We start from the raw sequence: 23392 nt of genomic DNA on the forward strand, positions 1-23392 counted from the left end.
TTACATATTTGTTCTTTCAGATGCTCGTTACAATTATTTTTTAACTTCTTAAAATATCTCATTGAGGATTCCATTCTAAGATGGCCGAATAGGAACTGCTCTGGTCTGCAGCTCCCAGTGTGATCGGCGCAGAAGACGGGTGATTTCTGCATTTCCAACTGAGGTACCTGGTTCATCTCATTGGGATTGGTTGGACAGTGGGTGCAGCTCATGGAGGGTGAGCCAAAGCAGGGTGGGGCACTGCCTCACCTGGGAAGTGCAAGGAGTCAGGGAATTTCCCTTTCCTAGCCAAGGGAGGCCGTGACAGATGGTACCTGGAAAAACGGGACACTCTCGCCCAAATATTGCACTTTTCCAAAGGTCTTAGCAAACAGCACACCAGGAGATTATAAGCCGTACCTGGCTCAGTGCTAGTGAGCCTTGCTCACTGCTAGTGCAACAGTCTGAGATTGACCTGCGAGGCAGCAACCTGGCATGGGGAGGGGTATCTGCCATTGCTGAGGTTTGGGTAGGTAAACAAAGTGACTGTGGAAACTCGAACTGGGTGGAGCCCATCACAGCTCAGTGAGGCTGGCTGCCTCTGTAGTCTCCACCTCTGGGGGCAGGGCATAGCTGAACAAAAGGCAGCAGAAACTTCTGCAGACTTAAACGTCCCTGTCTGACAGCTCTGAAGAGAGCAGTGGTTCTCCCAGTATGGTGTTTGAGCTTGGAGAACAGACAGACTGCCTCTTCAAGTGGGTCCCTGACCCCTGTGTATCCTAACTGGGAGACACCTCCCAGTAGGGGGTGACTGACACCTCATACAGGCAGGTGCCCCTCTGGGACAAAGCTTCTAGAGGAAGGATCAGGCAGCAATATTGGCTGTTCTGCAGTATTTGCTGTTCTGCAACCTCTGCTGGTGATACCCAGGCAAACAGTATCTGGAGAAGACCTCCAGCAAACTCCAAGAGACCTGCAGCTGAGGGACCTCACTGTTAGAAGGAAAACTGATGAACAGAAAAGGAATAGCATCAACATTAACAAAAAGGACAGCCACACCAAAACCCCATCTGTAGGTCACCAACATCAAAGACCAAAGGTAGATAAAACCACAAAGATGGGGAGAAACCAGAGCAGAAAAACTGAAAATTCTAAAAACCATAGCACCTCTTCTCCTCCAAAGGATCGCAGCTCCTCGCCAGCAACGGAACAAATCTTGGTGGAGAATGACTTTGATGAGCTAACAGAAGTAGGCTTCAGAAGGTCGGTAATAACAAACTTCTCCAAGCTAAAGAAGGATGTTCTAACCCATCTCAAGGAAGCTAAAAACCTTGAAAAAAGATAAGACAAATGGCTAACTAGAATAAACAGTGCAGAGAAGACCTTAAATGACTTGATGGAGCTGAAAACCATGGCACAAGAACTTTGTGATGCATGCACAAGCTTCAATAGCCGATTTGATCAAGTGGAAGAAAGGGTATCAGGGATTGAAGATCAAATTAATGAAATAAATCGAGAAGATTAGAGAAAAAAGAGTAAAAGGAAATGAACAAATCCTCCAAGAAATATGGGACTATGTAAAAAGACCAAATCTACATTTGATTGGTGTACCTGAAAGTGACGGGGAGAATGGAACCAAGTTGGAAAACACTCTTCAGGCTTTTATCCAGGAGACCTTCCCCAACCTAGCAAAGCAGGCCAACATTCAAATTCAGGAAATACAGAGAACACCACAAAGATACTCCTCTAGAAGAGCAACCCCAAGACACATAATTGTCAGATTCACCAAGGTTGAAATGAAGGAAAAAATGTTAAGGGCAGTCAGAGAGAAAGGCTGGGTTACCCACATAGGGAAGCCCATCAGACGAACAGTGGATCTCTCAGCAGAAACCCTATAAGCCAGAAGAGAGTGGGGGTCAATATTCAACATTCTTAAAGAAAAGAATTTTCAACCCAGAATTTCATATCAAGCCAAACTAAGCTTCATAAGTGAAGAAGAAATAAAATCCTTTACAGACAAGCAAATGCTGAGAGATTTTGTCACCAACAGCCGTGCCTTACATGTTTAATTTAGAAGCACTAAACATGGAGAGGAACAATTGGTACCAGTCACTGCAAAAATATGCCAAATTGTAAAGACCTTCGATGCTATGAAGAAACTGCATCAACTAACAGGCAAAATAACCATCTAACGTCATTTTGACAGGATCAAATTCACACATAACAATATTAACCTTAAATGTAAATGGGCTAAATGCTCCAATTAAAAGACACAGACTGGCAAATTGGATAAAGAGTCAAGACCAATCAGTGTGCTGTATTCAGGAGACCCATCTCATGTGAAGAGACACACATAGGCTCAAAATAAAGGGATGGAGGAAGATCTACCAAGCAAATGGAAAGCAAATAAAAGCAGGGGTTGCAATCCTAGTCTCTGATAAAACAGACTTTAAACCAACAAAGATCAAAAGGGACAAAGAAGGCCATTACATAATGGTAAAGGGATCAATTCAACAAGAAGAACTAACTATCCCAAATATATATGCAACCAATACAGGAGCACCCAGATTCATAAAGCAAGTCTTTAGAGACCTACAAAGAGAGTTAGACTCCCACACAATAATAATGGGAGACTTTAACACCCCACTGTCAATATTAGACAGATCAACGAGACAGAAGGTTAACAAGGATATCCAGGACTTGAACTCAGATCTGCACCAAGCAGACCTAATAGACATCTATAGAACTCTCCACCCCAAATCAACAGAATATACATTCTTCTCAAGCATCACATCACACTTATTCCAAAATTGACCACATCGTTGGAAGTAAAGCACTCCTAAGCAAATGTAAAAGAACAGAAATCACAACAAACTGTCTCTCAGATCACGGTGTAATCAAATTAGAACTCAGGATTAAGAAACTCACTCAAAACCATACAACTACATGGAAACTGAACAACCTGATCCTGAATGACTACTGGGTAAATAATGAAATGCAGGCAGAAATAAAGACGTTCTTTGAAAACAATGAGAACAAAAACACAATGTACCAGAATCTCTGGAACACATTTAAAGCAGTGTGTATAGGGAAATTTATAGCACTAAATGCCCACAAGAGAAAGCAGGAAAGATCTAAAATCGACACCTTAACATCACAGTTAAAAGAACTAGAGAAGCAAGAGTAAACAAATTCAAAAGCTAGCAGAAGGCAAGAAATAACTAAGATCAGAGCAGAACTGAAAGAGATAGAGACATAAAATCCCTTCAAAAAAAAATCAATGAATCCAGGAGCTCGTTTTTTGAAAAGATCAACAAAATTGATAGACCGTTAGCAAGACTAATAAAGAAGAAAAGAGAGAAGAATCAAATAGATGGTATAAAAAATGATAAAGGGGTATCACCACCAATCCCACAGAAATACAAACTACCATCAGAGAATACTATAAACACCTCTATGCAAATAAACTTGAAACTCTGGAAGAAATGGATAAATTCCTGGACACATACACCCTCCCAAGACTAAACCAGGAAGAAGTTGAATCTCTGAATACACCAATAACAGGCTCTGAAATTGAGGCAATAATTAATAGCCTACCAACCAAAAAAAGGCCAGGACCAGAGAGATTCACAGCCAAATTCTACCAGAGGTACAAAGAGGAGCTGGTACCATTCCTTCTGAAACTATTCCAATCAATAGAAAAGAGGGAATCCTCCCTAACTCATTTTATGAGGCCAGCATCATCCTGATACCAAAGCCTGGCAGAGACACAGCAAAGAAAGAGAATTTTAGACCAATATCCCTGATGAGCATCGATGCGAAAATCCTCAATAAAATACTGGCAAACTGAATCCAGCAGCACATCAAAAACCTCATCCGCCACGATCAAGTCGGCTTCATCCCTGGGATGCAAAGCTGTTTCAACATATGCAAATCAATGAACGTAGTCCATCATGTAAACAGAACCAAAGACAAAAACTGCGTGATTATCTCAATAGATGCAGAAAAGGCCTTCGACAAAATTCAAAAGCCCTTCATGCTAAAAACTGTCAATGAACTAGGTGTTGATGGAATGTATCTCAAAATAATAAGAGCTATTTATGACAAACCTACCGCCAATATCATGCAGAATGGGCTAAAGCTGTTGACCTGATAGATACGGGTTCAAGAGGACACAGCTGAATACCGTGCTTAGGAAAAGAACAGTTTCAAAGGCTTTCCATATTGTCAGATTTGATGATTTCCTCCTTGGTGCACATCTCTCTTGGCTGTGAGGCACATAAACAACCTCTATCAATCTAACTGGTTTGTGCATTTTTTCTGATTTTATATCTACTAGCAAAATATATCTTAAGCCATTTTTAGGAAACAGGAGATTTAGTCACATGCTCAACAAGAGCACAACAAATGGGGACCATTTAATGGTGTAAGGGCTGTGAGGTATAGCTGCTGAAACTGTAGCTAGGAGCTGCCTTGCTGCCTTCTTGCAGGCAGATTGGCCAGATGAGCCAGGCTAAAATACAATTAACATCTGCCATTGTGGTATAATATGAAATATGGATACCTGGTCTTTGTCTCAGTTCTTGTCATAGAGTTCCCCAAACCTCTAGAACTTCCTGAGTGGTAGGAGTATCTCATTAGTCATAATGAGCCCCTTGGATTAGATAACTCCTGAGTTTATGCTAATGAGGTTACTTAATGTGGTGCCCTAGGTATTCTTATGATGGGGCTAGTCCCTGGAAAGACCGGTCATTTGAGGAATTAGAGGGTTGGAACTTTCAGCTCTACCCACTGACCTCTGGGTGGGGAAGGTGCTGGAGATCAAGCTCTCTAAAAACTCTTGAACAACAAGATTTGAGGAGCTTCCAGTAAATGTGTCCACAAGCTGGGAGGGCACTGCACCCCAGCTTCACTGGGACAGAAGCTCTTGCACTTAGAATCCTTCCAGACCTAGCCCTACATGCTGCTTCATCTGGCTGTTCATCTGTATCCTTTATAATAAATTGGAAAATGTAAAGGTTTAGCTGAATTTGGTGAGCCTTTCTAGCAAATTAATTGAACCCAAGAAGGGGGCTATAGAAACCCTGGTTTGTAGCTGGTAGGTCAGAGGTGCGTGTGGCTTGGACGTTTGAATGGCATCTGAAGAGGGACAGAGCACACAACCTGTGGGATCTGATACTGTCTCCCGCAGATAGGGTCAGAGCTGAATTCCATTAGAGAGCACCCTGTTGGTATCTGCTGGAGAATTGCTTGGTGTGTGAGGAGCCCCCCACCACATCTGGTCACAGAAGTATTGCGGGTTGACTGTGACAGTAGAGGGTAAAAAATGGTTTGTTTTTTCCTCTAACAGCCATCAATCCCTCTCAAAGGAGTTTGTAAGGTTTTTTGGATAGGAATGCTGTGTATAATCATTTGGTTCACTTCAGAAACTACTATAATTTTGAATGTGCTGGTTTGCTTCCAAATGTACACACACACACACACACACACACACATTGTTGTCACCTAATATTTGCATTAATAAAATGATGTTATTTTTATTTGGATAGCATTTGTATAATTGGAAAAGAGGGTTAATCTTTATATATATTTTACCAGTCCTTGACTAACATGTTTTCAAGACCTCTTACCAATCCATTTCATCGAATTAATGAGTAAGGAGACTCTCTAGAAATGGTTGGTTTGCAAAGCAAGGACATTATCTGGAAGAATTCTCCAGAGTTTACTGTATGACGAGCATTTCTTGATAGCAAGGTTCATTTTAGTGTCAATCATTACAGTCAGTCCATTTCAGCGGGAACAACGGATTTCTCCACAGAGTCTTATTTATCTGTTTTTCACTTCACCAAATGGGGGAGATATTTTTTCAGAATGCAGTTATTAGAACCTTGGGATTTTCTTCTGTCTCCATTGAGTCTCTTGTTTTTTTCCCAGATCTGAACCTGAAAATAAAATAGATGCTAAAGAAAATTAAATATTCAAGACTTTCCTCCTCAAAACGCTCCAAACTGACATTGAAAAATATTTCTCCAATCAATGAACAAGTAACTCTAATGAGAACCTCATAGTGTAGATCTAGTATTTTATGCTTTTAAACATCTGAGGCCACTTTCTTAATTAAGTATAGAAGCCAGAATTTAAACTCTTTCACAGTTTTCCCAAGCAAATGATAGAGAGGGAGGCATGAAATTCTTGGCAATTAAAGTTGTTACAGAAGTAGTTCTATCATTAGAACAAAACAACTTATCAAAAATGGGCACTTTTTTGCTGTAAATGTTCTGTCAGGGATCAGAATTAATTCACATGCAGAGTTACCTTTATCAAGGCCAGGCACTGAGAACACTGTATGTTTTGTCACCTCAAAATAGCCATATGAAATATCCCATATAGCAGATGGGAATACTGAGGCTTAGTGAATATTAAGTGATATGCCCAAATGTTTGCAGTAGATTTGGGATTTAAAGCCAGGCAGTGTTACTCAAAACTCTAAACTTCTCCTAAATACTACTAATCTTTTAAATGTTGGCTGTGGTGTCATAAAAAGATACTGGTCTTTGTCCCTGGTTCCTGACACGGAGATCCTAAATCTCTTATAATTTCCGGAGTGATAGGGCGTGATAAGAGCTTCTGTTGTTCTAATGAGGCAACCCTGGCAGGGCCCTTAGATAGCTTCAGGGTGGGGGCTGGTCACCAGAAGACCAAGCCTTGATTAGAAACCTGGAAACTCTGGGGAGAGGAGAGAGGCTGGGGATAGACTTAATCCATCATGCCAATGTGACTAAACCTCCATGAAAACCTCTAAATGATGGGGTTTGGAGAGCTTCCGAGTTGGTGACCACATCCATGTGCCAGGAGGGCAGTGCACCTTATTTAACTCCACAGGGACAGAACCTCTGCACTCAGGACCTTTCCAGACCTCTCCACATGTACCTCTTCATCTGGCTGTTCATTTGTATCCTTTATAAGAAACCAGTGTTTCAGGTCGGGCGCGGTGGCTCAAGCCTGTAATCCCAGCACTTTGGGAGGCCGAGACGGGCGGATCACGAGGTCAGGAGATCGAGACCATCCTGGCTAACGCGGTGAAACCCCGTCTCTACTAAAAAATACAAAAAACTAGCCGGGCTCAGTGGTGGGCGCCTGTAGTCCCAGCTACTTGGGAGGCTGAGGCAGGAGAATGGCGTAAACCCGGGAGGCGGAGCTTGCAGTGAGCTGAGATCCGGCCACTGCACTCCAGCCTGGGAGAGAGAGCAAGACTCCGTCTCAAAAAAAAAAAATAAAAAAAATAAAAAAAATAAAAATAAAGAAACCAGTGTTTCTTATAAAGTGGTCAGTGTTCTGAGTGCTGTGAGTCATTCTAGCAAATAATCAACCCCGAGGAGGGGATTTGTTTGGAACCCCAGATTTGGTAGGAAAGTCAGAGAGAAATGTGGGTAACCTGGGGATCTGACACTTGCGAGTGGCGAGTGAAGCGAGGCAGTATTGTGGGACTGAGTCTTTACACCTATGGAGTCTGATGCTAACTTCAGGTATTGTCAAAATTGAACTGAATTATAGGACACTCAATAGGTGTCAGAATTGGTTCGCGTCAAGAAGAAAAACCCTTGCACAATCTCATAAGCCAAAAAAATGAGGTTGAATTGTTTTATTTTTGCATTTCCTTATTAATGTGGACAAATAACTTTTTTCATGTGTATATTGGACCCTGAAGTGACTTCTTCTCTAAACTATCTGTTCTTATCCTTTGCTGGTTTTCCTACTGAACTGTTTGTCTTTTTCTCACTGATTGCTATGAGCTTTTTGTATATTAGGTATATTAGCCTTACATCTAGATTTTGTGTAGCAAATATTTTCTCCTGGCTTATTGACTTTTGCCTTTGTGGGTGGTTTCCTTTTGCCTTGCCAATAATTTTAAAAATGTACAATCAGATATATCAATCTGTTCCTTTATGGTTCTTTGATTTTATGTTATGCTCGGTAAGATCTTCTCTAAGGTTATAAAAATGTTAGTTTCCTCCTGGTACATTTATGATTTTACATTTTTAGGCCTAAATTTTTTAACTGTCTGGATTTTATCTTGATGCTTTTTTTTTTTTTTGGAGACAGAGTCTTGCTCTGTCACCCAGACTGGAATGCAGTGGCACGATCTTGGCTCACTGCAACCTCTGTCACCCTGGTTCAAGCGATTCTCCTGCCTCAGCCTCCCAAGTAGCTGGGATTACAGGGGTGCACCACCACGCCTGGCTAATTTTTGTATTTTTGGTAGAGATGGGGTTTCATCATGTTGGCCAGGCTGGTCTTGAACTCCTGACCTCAAGCAATCTGCCTGCCTCAATCTCCCTAAGTGCTGGGATTACAGGTATGAGCCACTGTGCCCAGCCAATGCATTTTTTTAAGATCCAACTTTTTAATTTATTCAGAATGTCTAGCTGAATGTTCTAATACCTCTTACTGAATAATTATTCCCCCTTGACTTTGCTACTTTTTATTACATAGTGAATTTTTTATTTTCTTAGGTTTTATCCTGAACTCTGTCCCATTCCACTGGTTTCTAGTCCTATACCATTATCATACTGTTTTAGTTACTATTGCTCAACAATATGCTTTATCATTATTATTATTTTTGAGACAGAGTCTCGCTCTGTTGCCCAGTCTGGTGTGCAGTGGCACGATCTTGGCTCACTGCAACCTCCACCTCCTGGGTTCAAGCAATTCTCCTGCCTCAGCCTCATGAGTAGCTGGGACTACAGGCATGCACCACCACGCCCAGCTAATTTTTGTATTTCAGAGACAGGGTTTCACCATGTTGGCCAGGATGGTCTCGATCTCTTGACCTCATGACCAGCCCACCTCGGCCTCCCAAAGTGTTGGGATTACAGGCATGTGCCACCGTGCCCGGCCTATTATTATTATTATTATTATTATTATTATTATTATTATTATTTGAGATGGAGTTTCGCTCTTGTTGCCCAGGCTGGAGTGCAGTGGTGTGATCTCAGCTCACTGCAACCTCTGCCTCCTGGGTTCAAGCAGTTCTCCTGCCTCAGCGTCCTGAGTAGCTGGGATTACATGTGACTGCCACTGCACCCGGCTAATTTTTTGTATTTTTATTAGAGACGAGGTTGCACTATGTTGGCCAGGCTGGTCTCAAACTCCTGACCTCAGGTGATCCACCTGCCTCTGCCTCCCAAAGTGCTGGGATTACAGGTGTGAGCCACTGTGCCCAGTCAGCAATATGCTTTATTATCTAATAGAGCTAGTCTCTGCTTATTACTCTTCTCTTTTAGAACCTTCCTAGCTATTCTTCCATGCATATTCTCCCTAAGGCATTTCGGTATCATTTTGTTAAAAGTTCTACTTACCATTTCACTTTCTGCATCTGCTCTAAGGTTTCGGGAAGAGTCATTCCTAAACTTTCAGGGAAAAAAAGGGTGAGAATTCCAATCAGGACAGTCAGACTACCCATGACGATGTAGGGCAGCATTCTGTTGTAAGCACCTATAAAGCACAGGACATAAGAACATCAGTCAGATACAAGGACTCTCTGGGCACTCTTGAGCATCATTTTGTGAAGGTGGTGAACAGTATAAGAGAATGGATTTAAATCTGAATATTTTCAGATAAAAAAAGTAAGCAAAATATCAGTTTCTTTTTGGCAGATGACAATATGCATTTCTGTAATCCTTTTGCATTATCATAAGGCTTTTCATTCTCTCCTGTCAACTGGTATCCTCTAAGCTACTACTCAGTCATATATGACAGATGTTCCTTTGGTAGAGTTCTTTGCCTACCAGAGTTATCTTCTTAAGGTAGAGGTAATTGGAAATGGGGGATAGGAGGACATCAAGGAGAAGGAGGTTAACCAGGATGTTTCAGGGATGGGTTTTGGCCATGATAAGTCTGGTGTGACCTCTGCTTTTGCCCAAACTAGTAGGCTGCAGTGGAAAGTTAGGTCCACAGAGCTATGAGACTCAAAAAACAAAACAAAACAAAACAAAACAAACAAAAAAACAACAACTAAGTATTATTTTCATGCCAGATTAAATCAGTAAACAATAAGCATCAGGCACATTCTGTAAAGGCACTGTGTGCCTGGATTTGGCTTCTTTTTGCAGCACTTACATGTCTTGGGTTAATATGTAATCTCTTCTTTATGAAGCTTTACTCACACAGGAGAACAACAGATTCTCATCTTGCTTAGCCTGTGTATACGTACAGAGCTTACAGAGGAACAGCACACCCATGGATTTCATTTGACCCAAAACATAAGGAAAATATTGTTATTGCAGCTTCTCTGAGGCCTCTGTGTCACTAACAGGAGTAGCTATGTGGAGTAAAATGCTCTTGGACTCTATCTTATGTACCAGTGTCTGGCCACTGGACCGTCTGAGCATAGTATGAAAGTACAGGGAAGGACAAAGGGAAAAATAACAGCACTCTGTATAATCTGCTATCTCAGGTGTGGCACAGGGCAACAGTGCAGAATATGTTTAAGTTAGGAAAATGTTTCTCTTTCTCTATAAGGATTTGGATTATACCTTTCCTGAGAATTCATATATGTTCTCAGGTGTGTGTGTGTGTGTGTGCATGTGTACCAGTAGTTAACCAACTGCCCAATTCATGAGGTGTGTCTGCATTTCTCACCAGTAGAGTCCTTAATGAGGAGCAGGCATGGGGTGTCAGATCCTACATCAGATTGAACATGCTACTGAAACACCTGTGTAGTGTTATTTCAGATTGACACCTTTGAGTATATAAAAACTAAAATTGTCTTCATTACAAAGATATCATAAAGTCAAAATACAAATGGTAAACTAGAAAAAATATTTACAACATATATACAAAGGGCTAATTTCTTCCATTGCAAAGAGAAAAAGATGAATACACCATTAAAGAATGGGCAAAGAAGGCTGGGCACAGTGGTTCGTGTCTGTAATCCCAGCACTTTGGGAGGCCAAGGTGGGTGGATCTTCTGAGGTCAGGGGTTCGAGACCAGCCTGACCAATATGGTGAAACCCCGTCTCTAATAAAAATACAAAAAAAAAAAAAATTAGCCAGGCATAGTGCATGCACCTGTAGTCCCAGCTATTCAGGAGGTTGAGACAAGAGAATTGCTTGAACCCGGGCAGCGGAGGTTGCAGTGAGCCGAGATTGTGCCACTGCATTCCAGCCTGGGTGACAGAGTGAGACTCTGTCTCAAAAAAAAAAAAAAAAAAAAAAAAAAAGGGCAAAGAACATGAGCAGTCAGTTCACTGAAAAATAAATAGAATGGCCAAAAAATACACAAAAACATGCTCAACCTCATTCATAATTAATAAATAGGAATGAAAGTAACAATGATATCCATTTTTCACATAACAGATAACCAATGATTAAAAAATTCGGTAGGCCAGGTGCTGTGGCTCAAGCCTGTAATCCCAGCGCTTTGGGAGGTTGAGGCGGGTGGATCACTTGAGCCCAGGAGTTCAAAACCAGCCTGAGCAACCTGGCAAAATCCCGTCTCTACCAGAAAAAAAAAAAAAAAAAAATTAGCTGGGCTTGATGGTGTGCATGCCTATAGTCCCAGCTAGTTGGGAGGCTGAGGTGGGAGGATCTCTTGAGCCTGGGAGATTGAGGCTGCAGTGAGCTGGGAATCTAGGATGGCACCACTACACTTCAGAGTGAGACCCTGTCTCAAAAAAAAAAAAAAAAAAAAGAATTAGGTAATCTTTATTGTTGGTGAGATTATTGAAAACAACCACTCTTACCTATTAATAATTAAATTATAGTTTGGTACAATATGTAGAGTTCAATTTGGGAATATCTATGAAATTTTTTTTTTTTTGAGACAGAGTCTCGCTCTGTCGCCCAGGCTGGAGTGCAGTGGCCGGATCTCAGCTCACTGCAAGCTCCGCCTCCCGGGTTCACGCCATTCTCCTGCCTCAGCCTCCCGAGTAGCTGGGACTACAGGCGCCCGCCACCTCGCCCGGCTAGTTTTTTATATTTTTTTAGTAGAGACGGGGTTTCACCGTGTTAGCCAGGATGGTCTCGATCTCCTGACCTCGTGATCTGCCCGTCTCGGCCTCCCAAAGTGCTGGGATTACAGGCTTGAGCCACCGCGCCCGGCTCTATGAAATTTTTAACTGCACTCTTTGCTGCAGGAATTTTACTTCTATGAATCTATCTCTAAATCCAAATATATGTAAGTAAATTCACAAAGGGTGTAGGAGCATAGGAGAATGTTCGTTGTAATGTTATTTGTAATAGCAAAAACCTGGAAATGACCTACATGTCCTCCATTCATTGGAGCCTAGTTAAATAAATTATGTGTTTCAGTATAAAAGTAAGATTTTCATTGTGAAAACGTCAAATAGCATAGAATGTACTGGAAAAAAGTACAAATTCACCTCTCCTCTCCCAGGAGGAGCCCTAGAAAACCAACATGAACTGTTTGGTGAGTTGTTCTACAGACATTTTGTTTTGCACATCATGTACACACGTGTGTGTGTGTGTGTGTGTGTATATATATATATATATATATATATATATAATTTTTTAATGGCACTCTTTGCTCCAGGAGTTTTACTTGTATGAATCTATCTGTAGATTATACTTAGGTATACTTATTTTAAAATGTACTTATACACATTTTTAAAAGGAGGTGCCTATTTAAAAAGAAGGTAAAGGAGCAATATATAACCATTTGGAAGGATATTCTGATACAATGTTAAGTTTAAAAAGTTTCAACATATATAATGTTATTTATGTGTTTATTGTTTTTATTTATTATTATTATTATTATTTTGAGACAGAGTTTCACTCTTGTTGCCCAGGTTGGAGTGCAATGGTGCAATCTTGGCTCACTGCAGCTTCTGCCTCCCGGGTTCAAGCAATTCTCCTGCCTCAGCCTCCAGAGTAGCTGGTATTACAGGCACCTGCCATCACGCCAATTTTTGTATTTTTAGTAGAGACAGGGTTTCACCATGTTGGCCAGACTGGTCTCGAACTCCTGGCCTCAGGTGATCCACCCACCTTGGCCTCCCAAAGTGCTGGGATTACATGCATCAGCCACCACGCCCGGCCTGCTTGTGTGTTTAAAAGAGTATATACATACATGCGTACATGGTGTTGTGCAAAACAAAATGTCTGTAGCGCTATTCACCAAACAGTTTGTGGTTGGCTTTCTAGAGCTCCTCCTGGGAAAGAAGAGGTGAACTTGTACGTTTTTTCCAGTACATTCTATGCTCTTTGACATTTTCACAATGAAAATCTTACTTTTATATTGAAAACTAATTTAAAGGAAGAACAAATGCACAAGATGCAGCTCACCGAGGTAAACAAAGTAGGGGGCAATGATGCTGCCCACTCTGGAGGCCATGGATGTGACCCCCACTGCCATGTTCCTGACCAGGGTTGGGTAGAGCTCAGCAGTGAAGACATACAGCATGGAGAAAGCAGAGGTGATTCCAAATTTTCCCAGCATGACCAGACCAATGGATAAGAAGTAATAATCTGGAAAAGAGACCCAGTATAAGCAAGGGTGCTTTTAGAAGTGATACTTTCTTGTATCAGTTGTTTTTATTGTCTTTTTTGCTTCAGTGGGAGTATTTTTATTAACATAAATATATTCCAAAAATAGCATGTTCTCTTCCAGTGTCCTAGTATTTGGGCATGGACAAAGATGGAGCATGAGGGGTGGCTTTGTACTTTGTTCTACTGTTATTCTAGGTCATTAATGCATTCAGTGACCTTTGTTGACTTGTCTTTTGTTTGTTACAAGAGTTTCATGGGTAAGCTATTAGCATGTTAATATAGTTAAGTTTTATCTTCAAAGAGGAGGACCAATCCTTTCTATCCTGTTTCTTATTACTAAGAAATGTGTATTTCTATTACTATCAATAATTTATTGACATTTTAATATTATGAGAACATCAGAAACAAGGGGAAAAGGGAAGCATATATCCTTTTGTGCGCTATTTAACTACTTAAATATTCAGACCAGAAAACCACTGAATGTATCCTGGAACCGACATGTCCTTCTCACTGTAATACTTGAATATACACAGGGAAAAGGTTTGAGAGTAGCCAGAAATTAGGAATCATGACTATGAGTTAAAGGGAGATTTTAGGTGAGTCTTTCTGTGAAGGGGATAACTGGAAGAGTTACTTTTCCTCTTTGGTGCTTTCTGCTTCTCTGAGGCTGTCTCTTTTGTTTGGGGTAGTTGTTTTGAACACAGGAAACAACATACGTAGTGAGCAATCAGCTGTCTAATTGACTTATGAATGGCTTATGATGTAAAGGCTGAATAAACATGGAGCAGTGACTCAGAAGCAGCCTAGTCAATATGTGGGTCTTTTCTGGTAAGTTGTTCATCTTGGTTAACTTCTTACCCACAGGTACCAGTTGAATGAAGAGAAGCACACCTCCTCCCCAGAACAGTACTGCAGCTATGATATAACGCCTGGGCAGGGTTCGCAATAGCAGCCAGGCTGTAATGTAAGCTGGAATTTCAATCAAAGCAGAGAGGAAACAGTTCAGGTAGGCATCTCCATGTAAATTAGGAGTATCCAGAGACAGAGCAAAGTAACCCACTGAGGTCAGCATCCTGAAAGAAAAAGGGATGTTGTGAATTGCTCTAAAATTTTATGATGGTCAAGAAATTCTCTATATCTTGCTGTCCTATAAGTAGCCACAACCTTGTTGGCTACTTAAATTTAAATAAATTAAAATTAAATAAAACCACAAATTCAGTTCCTTAGTTATGCTAGCCACACTTCAAGTGCTCAATAGCCACGTGTAACTAGTGGCTACTATATTGAACAACACAGATATGAAACATTTCCGTCGCTGCAGAAGGTTCTATTGGATAGTGCTAGTCTATATATACCAATATTCAACAATAACTTTTCTCAGGTAGTTGATTTCAAGTTTTCCTATTTCCTGAATAGTTTGTACCTCCTCAGTCTCTTAGAGCTATTATTTGAAGAAAAAATATTAGTCACATCAGTGAACATAAAATCCAGATTTCATTCTTTAACAAAAAAGAGATACAAGGGTCATACTGTGGGATTCACTTAGAATAAATTCCGATTCTCTTTAGGGAAAAGAGTGAATGTCCCCTAATGCTTCAAATTATCACAGAGTGCAGCCTGTATATTCTGTCATTATAGTTAACTTTCATGTAGAAGCTTCTCTGTGGGCCGTGTGTGGTGGCTCATGCCTGAAATCCCAGCACTTTGGGAGACCGAGGCAGGCAAATCACCTGAGGTCAGAAGTTTGAGACCAGCCTGGCCAACATGGTGAAACTTCGTCCCTACTTAAAAGACAAAAATTAGCCAGGCGTGGTGGTGGCATGTGCCTATAATCCGAGCTACTTGGGAGGCTGAGACAGGAGAATAACTTGAACTTGGGAGGCGAAGGTTGCAGTGAGCTGAGATCACGCCATTGCACTCCAGCCTGGGCGACAGAGCTAAACTCCATCTCAAAATAATAATAATAATAATAATAATAATAATAATAATAATAACAATTAATAAAAGAAGCTTCTCTGTGGAAAAAATAACTATGTAACTGAGTACCCCCATTTTTCTAAGGGATAGTTTATTTTCTCTCTCTCTTCTTTTCTCTTTCCTCCTTTTCCCCACTTTCTACTTACTTCTTTAGAAATGCAATTATAGCCTTTTAACCTCCTCTTCACTAGACACTCCCTGCAGGGCAAGTTCATCTAACTATGTGCTTAGAAGATCCAGAGTGGAACTCTCACCCCCCAGATTTCCTCAAGCGATATCAGTCAATTTCCAACCTAAAGTATGCCTGCTAGAGTTTTTGGCCACCTATACAACCTGTTTCTGCCCATGAAGGCGCCAGCTCAGCTGCCCAGTAGATAAGGCAGCAAGCTAGCCCTCTGAGCCCTCACCTGCTCGCATCCTCCCCTGCCTTTTAGAAGTGCCTGCTTTCCACTTCAAAAAGAGAAGCGGTACCCTTTAGGCAGGAAGCCAATACCCTTCTCCCTAAGCTAGATTTGGAATAAAAAGTCACTTTCGTTACATCAGACCTTGCTCTTGTTAATTGGACGCCGCAAGCTATGAGTGACTGAACCTGAGTTTCTGTTACAACTGCACTATGCAGACGCCCCTGTGTAGAAATTTGTTTATTATTAACATGACTGAGAAGCAGAGGATATCTGAAAAATGATTTCAGGAACACTGGTGGATCTTTTTACACATACTAGACCCAAATTAGATAATGCAAGGATTAATTCATAAACAAAACAAATAATTAAACTTTACTGCTCAAGGGATTTTAGTGATTTTCCCATTTAGTAATAGGAGCAGCTTAGATAGAACTAGTGACTAATTTTTTATTAGCTTAGTAGCATCACTGCCCAAGAGCATTTGCATCAGGGATATATATATGCTGAAATGTCAGAACTAAGAAGGCCGTGTACCTAGGACAGACTTGCTTAATTCAGAGGCAGAAGCTCTGTCATTGATCTCTTCTAATTGCCAAGTAAGATGGCCCTTAAAAATAAACTTAGATTAGCTGCAGCCTAAATCTGCCAGTTCTGACGATCATCGTGTGTGCGTGTCTGTGTGTGTGTGTGTGTGTGTGTGTGTGTGTGCGTGTGTGTGCTGCCATCATAGGGTAGGAATTTTCTTTTTTCTTTCTCTTTTTTTTCTTGGCAGATAAATTATTAAATCTAATCTATAAAGCCAATTCACTATTTCTGTGCCTGAAAGCCACTTGTTAGTTTGCTATTGGCACGTATAAGAAGCTTATCAAGGCTCCAATCCAGGCAATGGGGATCTAGGTTATTCTAGCCTCACTGTTCAATTGCCAGGTCAGCTTCAGGAAGCAGGAGCTGAATTAGCATCTCTGCCTCAGGCACCAGGGACATCATTAGTCTTAATCTCATAATTTTTGGTGGGGAGGGAACCCTTACCCAGGGACATCAATGATCTCAATCCCATAACTTTAGGAGGGGGAAAGGGAATGCTTTCCCTTTGGGCCCCAGTACTGCAGACTTAAATACTGTACCCTGTGCCTTTTTTTTTTTTTTTTTTTAAGATGGAGTCTTGCTCTGTTGCCTAGGCTAGAGTGCAGTAGTGTGATCTAGGCTCACTGGAACCTCCACCTCCTGGGTTCAAGGGATTCTCCTGCCTCAGCCTCCCGAGTAGCTCAGATTACAGGTATGCGCCACCCTGCCCAGCTAATTTTTGTATTTTTAGTAGAGACAGGGTTTCACCATGTTGGCCAGATTGGTCTTGAACTCCTGACCTCAGGTGATCTGCCCACCTTGGCTTCCCAAAGTGCTGGGATTACAGGCGTGAGCCACTGCACCCAGTGACATTTTTTCAGTATCTAGTCCCGTGAACTGAATCGAGGCATTTCAAAATAATTTAGAACTTTATATTCTTAATTTTTCCCAGGAAAACCCAGGCGTTGCCATAATGTTCCTCTGAGTTAAAGAAAATCAGTTGCATACTTCTGTGCCGGATGTCTGCATTTCCAGGTCACTTATTACTTACCATAGCAGCAAAGACATAATGGTCATTATGGCAATATTCCAAGTTCTGAATAGGTCCAGAATGAAAGCTTTCTGCTGCTTCAGGGGATTTAGCTCCTGTAAGCAAAATAATGCAAATAACCATAAGATTAAGAGGTAGTAAGGAAGTATCTTTGGCTATGATGCATGGGGAAAACTTATGCATGCAACTCTCACTTCACCTTGACTATGCTTAGAAGTCTGGGAATTGGAGGCAATAGGGCATCTACATATATGATGCTTATTCTGACACTTTAAAATGTTTGCAGACCATTTTACACAGAAGCCTTTTAAATATATAACACCCACTTCCCTGTCTTGTTATACAAAGCCTGTTGTCTAATATAGCCTTTCTCTGACTGACAGTCAGAGAATGGATGTCCTTTACCACACTGATCTATGATCCTCAGGACTGCCTATTGAAGGGTAGGGCCATGTAGTCCCTTCCTTGAGGCCATGTCTGCTTTTTACACTTCTCTGTTTATTTGCTTATTTGTTTTTTTTAGATGGAGTCTTGCCCTGTGGCCCAGGCTGGAGTGCAGTGGCGTGATCTCAGCTCACTGCAACCTCCACCTCCCAGGTTCAAGTGATTCTCCTGCCTCTCAGTCTTTAGCTTACTGCTCTATAAAATGGGTATATTAATTGGGAGTTGAGAGACTAAATGAGATCATACATATATATATGTAATATATGATCCATATATATATATATGAGCCATATATATATATATGGCTTAGCACAGTGCTTGAACCATGGTAAATGTCCAATAAATTTAAACTATTATTATTATTATTATTACTGTATCATTGAGGAAAAGAGGCTAGCCATCAGTGGTCAGTGACAAATCCTTACTGCTATTGATGAGCTTATACTCTTTTACTTTTATTTATATTTATTTATTTACTTACTTGTTTGTTTTTTGAGAGGGAGTTTCACTCTTGTCGCCCAGGTTGGAGTGCAGTGGCGCGATCTCAGCTCACTGCAACCTCCGCCTCCCAGGTTCAAGCAATTCTCCTGCCTTAGCCTCCTGAGTAGCTGAGATTACAGGCACCCACCACCACACCCGACTAATTTTTGTATTTTTAGTAGAGATGAGGTTTCGCCATATTGGCCAGGCTGGTCTCAAACTCCTGACTTTAGGTGATCCATCTACCTCAGCTTCCCAAAGTGCTGGGATTACAGGTGTGAGCAACTGCGCCCGGCCTATTCTTTTGCTTTTAATTTGCTGATATTAACTTGCCATGAGTTATGAATCAAGGTAACCAAGCTGATTAGAATTGAAACTAACATAAAAATTATTAGGCTCTGAGGTGGGGAAATCTCTTAAGGATGAAGTACCAGGACCTTGTGACTTTGTGGCCCTACAGTGCATGTGCAGTAAGAGACTGAGGGAGGAATTTCTATTATGAAGAAGTGAGAGTGCCAGGCCTGCCTTCACAGCAGGTGCTCTCCAAATGTGAGTGTCCTTCTTTCTAGTAATGAGCAGACACTTACACAGCTCACAGCCACATTGCCTTTTCTCTACTGCACTATTTGGATTGTAGAGCCCCAGAACATGGGCCCCAGCAGAATAACCCTGGTACTACAACAAAGCAAAGCCCCTGCATAAACTAGTGGGAACTAGACATCCTCTTGGAGGGTTCTGGGGTGGTGCACACAGACAGGACCTGTGGACCAGGCCTGTGCTAACACTTGGTGGTTCCACGGGGCCCTTCTCAAATGCAGGTTGCCAGGTTCCTCCCTGGGCTTGCCTACTTCGACTCTTTTAAACAGAGGCCTGAGAATCTGTATTCTTAAAGCACTTGGGTGATTGTGATGAGCAGCCAGGATTGGAAACCTCAGAACGAGAATATCCTTATATCCAGTGGTTGTCCCTGGCCGGGGTGGAGCCACCAAAATGTCTTTGGATCAGGTACCAGGAGCAGGTTGAAGGTGCTTCTTCTGAAGCCAAGGATGCTTGAGACTGCTTTCTAAGACAATGCTCTACTCTATATCTTTTCCTGTCGAAGTTAATGCTACTGCCTCTAACATGAAGTGAAAAATCACATTTGTTAAGAGCATGTGCTTTGGTGCTTGGGAGAACTAGGTCACAAATCCCAGTTTAACGTCTGTGTGATCCTGGGCAAGTTCCTTAACTTCACTGTGCCTTAGTTTCTTTTTTTGGGGAAAAAAAAAAAAAAAAAAAAAGCATGGGCATTAAATGAGCAGAACACAGTGCCTGGCATTTGGTAGGCTCTTCAATATCATTCTAAATAGGGTGCAATTGCTGGCACAGGGCTCTGCAGATCCTCCTAAAGAGGATCCTACAGGAGGTGACCAGGGGAGATGACCAGGCCTCAGGAAAGCGCAAGCCCCCTTTCCCTTAATGGGTTTGTCCAGTTCAGGCTAGATGTGCATCATGGCAGGAAGAAAGAAGGCACTGTCAGGCTGAGGATGGTGGCTCACATCTGTAATCCTAGCACTTTGGGAGGCGGAGGCAGGAGGATTGCTTGAGCCCAGGAGTTTGAGACCAGCCTGGGCAACATAGTGAAACCCTGTCTCTACAAAAAAAATACAAAAAGTTAGCTGGGTTTGGTGGCAATTGCCTATAGTCCCAGCTTGGGAGGTTGAGGTGGGAGGATTGCTTGATCCCAGAAGGTTGAGGCTACAGTGAGCTGTAATTGCACTACTGCACTCCAGCCTGGGCAACACAGTGAGACTCAAAAAAATTTTTAAGTGTATATATATATGTATATAGATACACATACACACACACATATGTACATATTTATATATGTGTATGTGTGTATGTGTATCTATATATATATAAAGGCACTACCAGAACCATATGTTTTAACACTGAACTATATTCTTATTTGTCCATAACTATGTATCTCATATCTATTTTATGATTGCTTTCATCCATGTAGGTAAATCCCTATAACTAGAATGTAAGTTTCACAGATAGGAATCAGGCCACCTAGCTGATAAATACCAATAAACACCCAGCACAGTCCCGAAGGGCAGAAGTGTTAGACATTCTCAATGTTGTTGTTGTTGTTGTTGTTTTATCCATTTAAATTGACTGAGATTTGAAATGGACTTCTTGACTTGAAGGGCAAAGGATTAAGGGATGTTTTGTCCTGGCAGCCTTCTGAAAGCTTGAGTTCATGGCCACTCTAAGCCTCTAGCCATAGCTAGAGTATCTGCTTCTGGAAAAGGTCCTGAAGGCCAGGGATTGGGGAAGCCCTCAGGGTGAGCAGTGGCATGCCCACCGTCCTCTACAGAGTTCTGCTTTCCACACTACATGCTTTGGTGCAGGGCATGCATAATGCTACTGAAGCCACCATAGTCTTCTTTAGGTGTCCTGAGCAGACTGTTACCTATCTCCTAGCCAGGAATGCCCTGCCCCATCCTCTCCACTCATTTAAATGAGTCCTGCTGTCCTCCCTGGCTTGGACCTGCCTCCAGCCATGGGCCACCCTGCTCTCTTTCTCTGTATTCTAGCACACAGTGTCTCCTCTTAGATACTTACCCTTTCTTCCCTTATGCCATTCTTTATCTTTTTATCTAATCCTCTTGCCCATCTTAGTTACATTCTATGTTCCTTTAGAATTGGGGCTGTGTCTTATTTTTCTTATTTCCTCTAGGAGCCAGCACAGGGCATGGCACACTGCATATCCTCACGAACTGTCAGGAGATGTGGCTGCTTCTACAGGATATCAGCTTTTCCTTGTGGTCACCACCTTTCAAGTGTGTGCTTTCAGGCCTTAAGGTTCTAGACATGACACAGAGCAAGACTAAAGACATGCATAGCTTCCTCAGCAGTCTGTGGTAAGATTCAGGGTACAGTGGAGAACCCAGAGTGGACTAACCCTGAAACATATTTTTTCCACTTAATCTGGACATTTAAAAATCATCAGTACATAGCTGTGTCAGTGGTTTGGAGCAATGCCAATAGAAAGTTGATGATAAACTTGCAAAATAAAGGGAACTAGTATTTAATGAACACTTGCTATTTGCTAAGCAGTTTACATATATTATTGCATTTAATTCTTATAAACAGCCCTTTAAGGTGGATTTTATCTTAGAATTTAATCATGATTGTGTTCCTAAGGCATAGTGCAATGCCTGGTACATAGTGGGCACTTAACACATATTGAATTAAGTTAAATTCCATAAAATCAAGAATGCATAGCTGATCTCAAGAGGAAACATCTGCAAATGCTTACCTCCACAGAATCAAATATCACTGCTGGTACAGCTATGTTGTTCATTTTTGCAGCTTTTTGGATGATATCTTCAGCCTCTCTAAATCTTCTCTGGGATATCAGCCATCGGGGAGATTCAGGAATGAACCTATAATTTATTTGTAATATTTAATAATTTTTCACAACAGCAGGGTTGGATACTATTAAATCTCAGTTTTCCCCAGATAGTTGTAATTTTGTAGAATTCTAGTTTGTCTTTTTAAAGGGAGTCCACATAAGATTTCTATTGGAGCATAGGAATAAATAAAAGCACCTTCAAGTTTCAAACTTCTGATCAAATTATAAGACTGATCATCAGTTGTGCTTGAGACCAGGACCAGACGATAAGGGGTGACATTAACTATGGGCATGTTTGAGCCAGGACATCTGGAGAAGTTCATCCAAAACTTATAGGCATTGTGGCTCATAAAATAAATGTAGCTACTAGACTGTAAGTTCCCCTAGAGAAGAGACTGTCTTTGCAGTGGGTCCATCCTAAGGAGAATTGCTGGTGTCCCAGCTGGTGACATTCACAATTTATTGGGAAAAGGATGGTCAGGGCATCTGTGTTCTTGATCTTTTCCTTTAGTCAAAAGAGAAGGTGAGGGCACTGACACCTGCCTGTGTGGGGTCCCCATGGCTTTCAACAGATTCCCAGATCAGCGAGTGCCCAAACCAGTTTTTGCGAGATGAGCCCCAATGTTGTCTTTTTGTTAACATCTAAAAGCTTATTGTTTTAAATTACATAGTCTATTCCCATTTATAGCTGATGCTCAAACACAGTTGCAAATAATAGGACTTCTATTCTTTCTAAATTTTTATTTCTCAAAATCTTTTAGCCATTCTCCTGTCAGCTCTCATTTTCCTTACCTATTGTTAGTACAGATGGTCCCTAACTTATGATGGTTCAACTTACGATTTTTCTACAATAGGAGAAAAGTGATATGCATTGAGTAGAAACCTTACTTTGAGTACTCATACATACAGCCATTCTGTTGTTCACTTCCAGTACAGTATTTAATAAATTACATGAAATATTCAACACTTAATCATAAAATAGGTTTTGTGTTAGAAAATGTTGCCCAACTGTAGGCTAATGTTAGTGTTCTGAGCATGTTTAAGGTAGGTCGGGCTGAGCTATGATATTTGGTAGGGATGCAGGGCAGGCAAGCCCCAGAGTGGGGTTTGGCCCATGAGGGTTCTTGGCTTTGCCCAGGAAATAATTCAAGGGCAAACTGGAGGTGGAAGAAAACAGCTTTACTGAAGAGACAATGTTACAGCTCAGTGACTGCTCCTGCAGAGCAGGGCTGCCCCACAGGCAGAGTAGCAGCTCAGGACAGTTTTGCACTCATATTTATAACTACTTTTAATTACATGTAGATGAAAGGGCAGTTTATGCAGAAATTTCTAGGGAAAGGGTAGTAATTTTTAGGTCATTGGGTCATTGCCATGGAAAGGGGCAATAAAGCCTGAGTGTTGTCATGGCAACAGTAAACTGACATGGCACACTGGTGGGCGTGTCTTATGGAAAGCATCTTCTGCCCTGGCTCTGTTTTAGCTGGTCCTCAGTTTGGTCCGGTGTCCAAGCCCTGGCTCTGGAGTCATGTCTGGCTTCCTACCTCAGTAGGTTAGATGTATTGACCTAGAATATTCTCAATTTAC

At 41.4% G+C, this 23392-nt stretch overlaps 1 protein-coding gene and 1 long non-coding RNA gene across 11 annotated transcripts in view; one reads left to right on the forward strand and one right to left on the reverse strand.

Moving 5' to 3' along the window:
• The window catches only part of LOC105467182 (uncharacterized), a 41529-nt gene extending 19811 nt beyond the window's left edge, over positions 1–21718 (forward strand). For 7 of the 10 annotated variants that reach the window (XR_011624684.1, XR_011624688.1, XR_011624685.1 and 4 more), the window contains 2 exons: positions 21–163; positions 14353–14489. This is a non-coding gene — a long non-coding RNA (uncharacterized lncRNA). Of the gene's footprint in view, positions 1–20; positions 164–14352; positions 14495–17023; positions 17146–21130 lie in introns of those variants that run through there. The other 3 variants (XR_011624687.1, XR_011624681.1, XR_011624690.1) reach the window with 3 other exon arrangements.
• The window catches only part of LOC105467181 (solute carrier family 22 member 4), a 49831-nt gene continuing 31913 nt past the window's right edge, over positions 5475–23392 (reverse strand). Inside the window, exons 5-10 of the mRNA XM_011716650.3 lie at positions 21713–21839; positions 17485–17579; positions 14347–14561; positions 13285–13467; positions 9339–9474; positions 5475–5921 (exon numbers count right to left, since the gene is read on the reverse strand). Coding sequence (XP_011714952.1) covers positions 5846–5921; positions 9339–9474; positions 13285–13467; positions 14347–14561; positions 17485–17579; positions 21713–21839 — 832 coding nt within the window. The 3' untranslated portion in view covers positions 5475–5845. The remainder of the gene's footprint in view (positions 5922–9338; positions 9475–13284; positions 13468–14346; positions 14562–17484; positions 17580–21712; positions 21840–23392) is intronic.

This window comes from Macaca nemestrina, chromosome 6 (assembly GCF_043159975.1).
Source record: "Macaca nemestrina isolate mMacNem1 chromosome 6, mMacNem.hap1, whole genome shotgun sequence".
NCBI lineage: Eukaryota > Metazoa > Chordata > Mammalia > Primates > Cercopithecidae > Macaca > Macaca nemestrina.